The sequence below is a fragment of the Nematolebias whitei genome, chromosome 4 (genome assembly GCF_014905685.2).
Source record: "Nematolebias whitei isolate Nwh7 chromosome 4, NemWhi1, whole genome shotgun sequence".
Classification (NCBI taxonomy): Eukaryota; Metazoa; Chordata; class Actinopteri; order Cyprinodontiformes; family Rivulidae; genus Nematolebias; species Nematolebias whitei.
The window spans coordinates 35725451-35734004 of NC_056501.1; the positions used below are offsets into that span (position 1 = coordinate 35725451).

At 44.1% G+C, this 8554-nt stretch overlaps 1 protein-coding gene across 1 annotated transcript; it reads left to right on the forward strand.

Annotated features, from left to right (window-relative positions):
• The first annotated feature begins 263 nt into the window (after positions 1 to 263).
• On the forward strand, positions 264 to 6094 carry cenpu (centromere protein U). The gene is made up of 12 exons (XM_037675097.1): positions 264 to 271; positions 516 to 567; positions 672 to 738; positions 1113 to 1275; positions 2418 to 2481; positions 2553 to 2633; positions 2705 to 2934; positions 3050 to 3128; positions 3785 to 3832; positions 3910 to 3971; positions 5738 to 5894; positions 5981 to 6094. Exons 1-12 carry the CDS (start codon positions 264 to 266, stop codon positions 6092 to 6094), a joined length of 1125 nt encoding a protein of 374 aa, XP_037531025.1.
• Positions 6095 to 8554: the final 2460 nt, after the last annotated feature.

The following is an 8554-nucleotide window of genomic DNA, read 5'->3' on the forward strand; positions in this document are numbered from 1 at the left end:
ATATTTTATCTTCGTGAATTATCTATATATGTATTAAATCTTGTAAAACTGTTGGTATCGATTTTAAATGTTATTTTAGTTGTGGTGAGCCCTTTTGCCCCCGCGGACCTGGAATGGTACAATCTGAAAGTTGAACCTTCAGCGCGGGAAACCGTTTTTCATTCAACTTTATTTAAACAGGTTAGTCTCATTTTCAAGAGAGATCTGAGCTGTGTTTGTTTGTGTTCCGGACGTGGAGTTTTATTTTTGTTGACGTAAGCCAAATGAGGAGGTAAGAAGTTTAATTTATGAGAGTCAAACTCCGCAGTTTGTTAAAGTTATCGCAGCTGGTAAACATTAAAAACAGAGTTTTCCTGATTACAGCTTAATGCTAATGCAGTAATACAGCTGTTGTTAGCTAAATATCATGTGTAGTTCTATTAAATGACAGCATTTACAATTTCTTTCACATGAAAACACAACAGTAAGACCAGATGTGAGGTTCTCCTGGTTAAACCGAGTTTTTGTTCCTGCAGGGCTAAAAAGAAAGTGGTCCCAGATCCACCAGACCCAGAGGACAGGGGACAGGTGAGTCCATCAGACCGGTCTGATGGTGGACCGGTCCACCATTATCAGAGATGTGAGACAGAAACCTGACCTGGATCATTAAAGAGAAGTTCTGGTTCTTTCAGATGGGTTCTCCCGACCTGTCTTCCATAGACAGAGCCAGCTTCATGGAGGGCCTGCAGCAGGACTTGAGTCCAGGTTGGTGTCTCATGAAGACTTTCAAGTCCTAGTTCAGGCCTTTTAAAAGAGGGGTTTAGTAGGAGGTTATGAGCAGTTAATATCTTACCTGCTTTAGATAGCTTCTTTAAAGATTTTAGTTCCTGAACAGACTGAGGGACTGACGGCTGCTCTGAAGGGGTCCAGATCAATGTGGACCACTGCCGAATCAGAACCAGTCCAATCCGTAGTAGAGTGGTTATGTGAACACTGTCGTTCCAGCAGAAAGTGTCCCAGACTGCACAGGATGTGCTACAGCTAGCTGCTGCTGCTCCTGTCAGTTTTTCTCTCGGGTTTGTTTTCTGTTTGAGCACTTCCTGTTTTCAAGGTCTCTGTCTTTTGTTGCCTAGGCAACCCACTTCACAGCACTGCCCTGGAGGAAGCTTTAAATGTCCAGGTGGACAAAAGAACACTGAAGACACCAGGCAAAGGACACACTGTGGAGAGGACGGGGACAAAGGAGGAGGATGTGGACAAGAGGAGGAGGAGTATAAGAGTGAAGGACAAGACCAGGTAAGGTTGAAGGACAGTTGGTCCGTGTCACTGATGCTGCAGCAGCTCAGGTTTACCTTCAGCTCATTTTGCCTGCAGACGTTCAGGGAGGACAACAGCTGAAGACGCAGCAGACGGAGAGGACGGGTCAGAACAGAACCTCCAGCCTGCTCCAACCACCGACCGCGGTTTGGGTGGAGACGAACTCCACAGCAGGAGGAAGAGGAGGAGCAGAGGACGGGGGTCTGCAGCAAGGTGAGGAGTCTCATCAGGCTGTCTTCATCATGTAGGACCACCAGCTGGTGTTGGTTCTGAGCCCGGTTCTTTTGGGTTCATGGAGGAACTTCATCCAACACAGTGAGGTGTGTCTGAAGAGAAGAGCCGTGGAGGAAACTGAACTCAGACATCGTAAAGAAAACAGACGTGTCCATCTTCAAATGAATGAAACTTCTCAAGAGTTTTCTTTAGAGACAAGAACGTCTCTTCAGAGGGACGCAGAGGACAGGGACAGCAGGCTGGACAGCTGGGGGACCACAGAGTTCCAACCAGAGCCGCACAGTTTATTATAAATTCATCATGAGAACGTCACAAAGACCTGCCTGGACTGTAGGTGGTCTCAGTTTGAGGACATCCATGTCCTGCTGGTCACTGGTCTGCTCAGTCCAACAGACTGTCTCTGGTCTTGGTGTCCTCAGCTGGTTTAGATCAGAACCAGTGGGTTTACGGTCACTGATGGTCCTGCAGTCCTGCACCTCGCAGCCTCCGGTAGCGTTCACCTCCTGGTGTTGGAAGGGGGGCTCAGACCCAGTGAAGAACCTCAGATTCAGGGGGTGGGGGGTGCTTTGGTCTTTGTCCTGGAACAGTGGACCAGATCTTCACCCGTGCAGGTTCTAAAGGGGTCATGGGAGTTTGAGTCTCTGGTCTACACGTCTTTCGTAGACCTGAAGAAAAGGTTTCTGTATGACCGTGTTCCCCGAGGCGTTCTCTGGGGGGCTGCAGGACCGAGGTGCTCCCAGGAGGAGCCTCAGGGTCGATGGGTCCCCTCCTGGACCTGGTACCTTTTGGGACCCGACCACATATGAGCAGCTGTTTGTCATTTAACATCCAGATACATCACACCTGCTCATTTTGATTTACTGTCTGTGTCCTCTGCCGGTTCGAAGGGGACAAGTGAAGGAGGACAAGACGACAGGAACTGGACCGAGGGACAAAACCTCTGACTCCCAGGTAAATACCTGCTGGACAACAGTCATGCAAACTTTGGAGACCACACAAACTGAAGACTGTTCTGTTTCCAGGAGGCGACGGGGTTTGGTGCAGTCCACAAGACACATGGCAGGGTCCTGTCCTCCGAGGGGACAGACGAAGACACCAGCTGGGTATGAAGTGACTGCAGAGTCCAGCAGGCTCAGGAATGTAGAGCACATTTCACTGGTGTTTCTTTATTCAGAACCAAAGTCCAAAGAAGACTAAGGTGCTGAGTTCTGGTCGACCCAGAACGTCCCTGAGGAAGAGGTCCAGATCCAAGAAGTCGTCATCAGATAAAAGACCTGGAGACGGAGCAACATCTGGACAAACGTCCGACAGGGACAGACAGAGGAGGAAGGGTCCTGCAGGTCCAGGAGGATCCCACTTTGAGGTTGTTCTGGATGCCTTCCAGTACTTCTGTGACCAGTACAGGTAAAACCCAGTCCTGGTCCCTCAGGTCCACCTTTAGCCTCGTCCTCTCACTTCATGCTAGTCATGTCTGTCCCTCGTTCTGAAGGAATAAAATGACTGCTTTTCTTTTTTTCAGTGAGTCGGTGCAGCCTGCAGCCGTCAGAGAGTCCATCAGGAGTTTCTCCAGGAACACGGAGGAGCAGCTCCTGGAGAAGGTGACGCATCTGAACTTTGGGGGGTTTGGGTCACCACAGCTTTACTTCCTGCCAGTTAAAGAAGTGATGGTTGTTCTGATGTGAAGTTCTGTGGAAAGATCTGAACATCTGCTGTACGAGGCTCAGGTTTGCAGGTCTACTCCAGACGCTTGAAGGTTCAGTGCTTGGACCAGCACTTTCTAAACGCTTCCATCAGGTGAAGATCTGAAACAGCACGCTGATGATACCCAGTTATATTTGTCCATGAGACCCAGTGAATTCAACCAGTTGTCCTGAGCCTGGTTCTGCTGGAGGGTTCTTCCTGTTAAAGGGAGTTTTTCCTTTCCACTGTCTCCTTCGTGCTTGCTCAGGATGAGACTGAGATGAAGTGAAGGTTCAACTCAATCTGCTGCTTCTTTAAAGAACTTTTCCTAATCGTCTTTATGATGTGTGTGAATGTTTGTGTCCAGAGACCTGAGAGAACTTCTGCTGGGACTTGGAGCTGCAGAAATAAACTGAACTGAATTGAATTGAACAGGTTGCTCAGGTTTTGGGGGTGGCTCTGGTCAGTTTTTGGTTCTGGTGGACCTCAGGGCAGTGCCATGAGCTAACGGATCAAAGTGGATCTCTGTCAGGACTGTGACCCGGTCCACATGTGTTTTCCTGTCTTCCTCCAGATCTCTTCACTGAAGCAGCTGCAGACTCTGAAGAGAGACAACGTGAAGGTGAAGACACGACCTGGCTCTGGTGTCAGACTGTCGCAGACTCACAACTCATGCTGTTTGTTTCTTCTGCCTCTCAGGCGGCGGCGTCCATTCGCACAAAGACTCAGAGGCTGCTGGCTGCTAAGGCAGAGCTGATGAGGTGAGAATGGACTCGTGCACGGCACCGCTGTGCACACACTGTTCAGAGCTGTGGAGTAGTTGTCACCTCCTGACCGCTCTTTGTTCAGGTTCTCCACAGATGGTAGCCCCTGGAAGTCCCTTGAACTTGATGATTACTGTTCTTTACTCTGATGTGTGGCTCCTCGGGGCAGGGCCCGAATGCCATAATTACTGGTTTATAGAGCGCACCTGAATATAAGCTGCACACACTAGATAAATAAATAAATGGCACGTTGTAACATGATTAGCAGCACAGCTTGTTGTAGATCAAGAATCAACCACCAGATGTTGATTCATGGACTTTATCTTAATGTTCAACTCACAGACAGAGTGAACCCCACACGTCTTCATGACAACCCCCTCCCTCACTCATGGTTACTGTCCAACACAAACCAGCACATAATGAACAAACTAACAAGAACAGACTAATCACTAAGAGAACAATGCTAAACAACTAACTGAAATCATTAACAATTAACATAAATTGTACCCATAATCCCTCCCTGAGTCCATGTGACCAGCAGTCAACCACAATGGACCACAGAATGCCACACTACGTACCAGTAACAAACAAATATGTACATTAAATCATTTTTTCTGAACAGTGCCAGTAACATGGCTGGTTTAAAATATTTAAAAAAAAAACTTACCACTTTGCTCCCTGTATAGATGCTAATAAAGTGTTTATAGATACATTATTACTCTATAAACACTTTATAAATCATTAATAACTGCTTATTAAGCATGAATTAAGTGTGACAGAGACAAATGACCAGTTTGTTGCCAAATAGTGAGTCAAATCTGTTCACCTATATATTTCATCTAGAGTTGTTATATTAAACATTTCACACTACGTCACTACCTTGTGTATGAACAGTAAGCATTTGTAATTGTATTTGTCTTTAGCATGTGATATTGTAGTTTATCACTGCATTATAATATCTACAACTAATATTATATCCTAAACACATTAGGTTTACAAATACTTATTGTGCTTATAAGGTAGTGACGTAGTGTGAAATGTTTAATATTACAACTAGATGAAATATATAGGTGAACAGATTTGACTCACTATTTGGCAACAAACTGGTCATTTTGTCTCTGTCACCATTAATTAATGCTTAATAAGCAGATAGTAATGATTTATAAAGTGTTTATAGAGTAATTAAAACATATCTATAAACTATTATCCATCTATAAGGACAGCCTTATTATAAAGTGGTACCTTTTTTATTAACCAGTCATGTTACTGGTACGACGTGTAACATTCTGTGGTCCATTGTGGTTGACTGCCTCAACTGAGGCCCACTGGGGCCACCCAGTAAATTAAACTGGGTACAATTTATGTTCATTGTTAATGATTTCAGCTAGTTGTTTAGCATTGTTCTCTTAGTGATTAGTCTGTTCTTGTTAGTTTGTTCATTATGTGCTGGTTTGTGTTGGGCAGTAACCATGAGTGAGGGAGGTGGTTGTCATGAAGACGTGTGGGGTTCACTCCGTCTGTGTGTCATGAGGACCCCCCACCCCACAAGAGAGCCATGCAGATATGTGAGCGCCTGGGTGTGACAAAGATGAATGCTTTTGGCAGCAGGAAGCTCGTTAGCCCATCCAGGAATAAAATAAAATAAAATCCATAAATTATCCACAGCGTTGTGTAAGTTGCGTGGGTCAAAGCGTGTGAAAAAAGTAGCCGCTCATAGAGCAGAAGGTCCGGTGCTTTCAGCTCTGTGTGATGTGTCTCCTCAGGGCAGAGAGGCAGGTGTGTCTGCTGCAGAAGGAGGAAGGTGAACTTCAGCAGAGACTCTCTGACATCAAACAGGGCCACTCGTTCCTCCGGGGTCTCCGGGGGCTCAGCAGATGGTACCTGGACCACAGACGGCAGCACGGCGCCAACACCGAGACGGTACCAACACACCACATGATCAATCCACGTCTCACCCAGACGTCCATCTTTAAACAGACCTGTGTCTCTGTGCTCTCTTGGTGCAGTATGGGGCGTCCAGTCTGCCAGCTTTGTTGTTGGAAGCAAAACTTCTGCAGGTGAGCAGCAGAGACGAGACGACCAACAACCAAAGACCAGAGCAGGCCACAGCAACAGCCTGACGTCAAACACTGGTGTTTTTGACTGACCAGTATGAAACCAGTACCTGTGGTGCCGGGTCAGGACCCGACACCTTGTATGTATGTATGTATGTTTTATTTATTCATTTCATTTCATCCAAACAACAAATATAATACAATTTAAAGAAAAGAAAAAAGATATACAATCACCGAAATAAAATGAAAGGTGTGGAAACACCTGTTAAGGTGTTTCCACACCTGCTGCTTCCAGACATCTAATTCCTGTAATAAATATAAATTAATTGTTGAAAAGATTACATTTAATTTCACAGCTGAGATGAACAGTTGAGATATTCTTCTGTGCAGTAACAGGAAGTGATGTCAGTAACAGGAAGTGATGTCAAAGGAGACATGGCACACAGACAGACATAAGGATCTGATGTTTCTTCACATCATTTTGTCCGAGTCGTCAAAGCTTTGATGTTTCAGAAAACAAAGACCAGGAAGTTCCCCTGTGATGTCACTTCCTGTTTCACCTTGGCTGTGCTGAGTTTAAATGAAAATACGTCAGTCGTGTGACAAATGGGTAAAATGTGTATTATGCCAAATTTCTTAAATGTTAGGATGTTTTCTTCCACTTTGTATAATTGTCAGAAACTTTCCCTCAGTTCTTAAATGTTTTTGAAATGATGTGAGCAGATCTTGATCTGTCCTTTCCAACAGTTGAACGTCACTTCCTGTGTTCAGATCAGTCACACTCCAGGATCAAGTGGCCCAAACCTGATTATTGTTTTGATCCTCTCTGACCCTTATCGATTTCTTACAACAGACCAATCACATTATTCTCTCTGACCCAGTTTTTTGTATAAGTGGTAAACAATATGTTCCATGGTTTTTTTTGGTTTTTTTTTTAGATTTTATTTTATATATTTGTTTTGTGCAACTACCGTAATAAAGATGTTTTTCCCCTAAAACTTGATATTTATTCTGTCAGAATTTTCTCTAAAGCTCCCGTAACGCCACTGCCCTCCAGTGCTCAGTGGTCCTCAGAGGATAAGATACGAGAACTTTATCATTTTAAATGAATCTTTCATCATTTTATGACGAGGCTTTCATTTGGACTTTGTCATTTGATCTTTACTCGGTCAAATGTTTGAGAACCAGTTCTAATTTACACAAAAAAACAAAAAACTTTTTTTTTTTTTGGTGTAATACTAATGTGGACCAAAATGCCTGTTTTGTCTAATTTATTTATTCTAAACCTGACGTTAAATAAATATGTGGATTTTTTTTAAAGGTCCCTAAAGAGTTTAAAAAAATAATTTTAATGTGATCTTTTAATTTCATGTTGATATAAAGTTATATACGTGTTCTGAAGTTAAAGGAACTTCTGTATTGAAGTTTATTTTTATTAAAGAAAACTTTATTTAGCAAAAACAAGTACAAACAAATATGGCAATTGAAGTCCCTGCGGAAAACCGGCTTCCACTGACTCCGCCCACGCCTGTCCTGATTGGCTGAGCGGTCCTGACTTGAACTTTGAGACTGAAAGTATTCTTGGTACTCGTCTCTAGACACGTCCAGGTGAAGGTAGGTAACCATCACTGCAGGTAAAACAGGTGAGGCCATTTCTCGTGACAGGAGAACATCTGGACTCGTTTCAGATGAACCAGGAGTCTCTAACATCATTTATTTGTTTACCTTCTTCATGTTTGCCAACATTTAGTTGAAGTTCTGAGCTGTATTCTGTGGTGTTTGTGGTAGAGCTTCAGAGTAGAGCCTGTCTGACTACAGAAGGTGTCTGATCTTTGTCAAGTGTATAAAAAGAAAATCTTCTTGCTGTAACATCACAGTAAACTTGTTACAGTCAGGGCTTAATTTGTAAACTGATTAAATTAACCACTGGTCATGACTGAACATTTAATTTCATTTTCACTTTGCTGACTTGACAGCTGATTCAAGGTCAACTTCTAAACACAGATCCTGCTCGTTCCCATACGTTTAGAGTAAGAGTTTGAGATGACTCTGCTACTACCACACCATGTTTGAGCTTTTTATGTATAAACCTGACTGTGGCAGCCATCTTAAAATAGTTCCTAAAGTTAATCTGTTGTAGTTTTACATTGACACTTTCACATTTGGACAGGGTTAAACTCTGGATCAAACACAGGATTGCTCCATGTGGTCTAATACAAATTATATATGTAATGTATATATATATATATATATATATATATCCATCCATCCATTTTCTTCTGCTTATCCGGGGTCGGGTAGCAGCCTAAGTAGGGAGGCCCAGATTTCCCTCTCCCCAGCCACTTGGACCAGCTCCTCCGGGGGAATCCCGAGGCGTTCCCAGGCCAGCCGAGAAACATAGTCCCTCCAGCGTGTCCTGAGTCTTCCTCTGGGTCTCCTCCTGGTGGGACTTGTCTGGAACACCTCACCAGGGAGGCATCCAGGAGGCATGATAAACAGATGCCCGAGCCACCTCAACTGGCTCCT

Bases quoted from the DNA above. Each gene is read 5' to 3' on its own strand.
- cenpu (XM_037675097.1), top strand. The intron at 2,634-2,704 runs GTATGAAGTGAC...TTCTTTATTCAG, and splicing joins CAGACGAAGACACCAGCTGG to AACCAAAGTCCAAAGAAGAC. The intron at 2,935-3,049 runs GTAAAACCCAGT...TCTTTTTTTCAG, and splicing joins TACTTCTGTGACCAGTACAG to TGAGTCGGTGCAGCCTGCAG.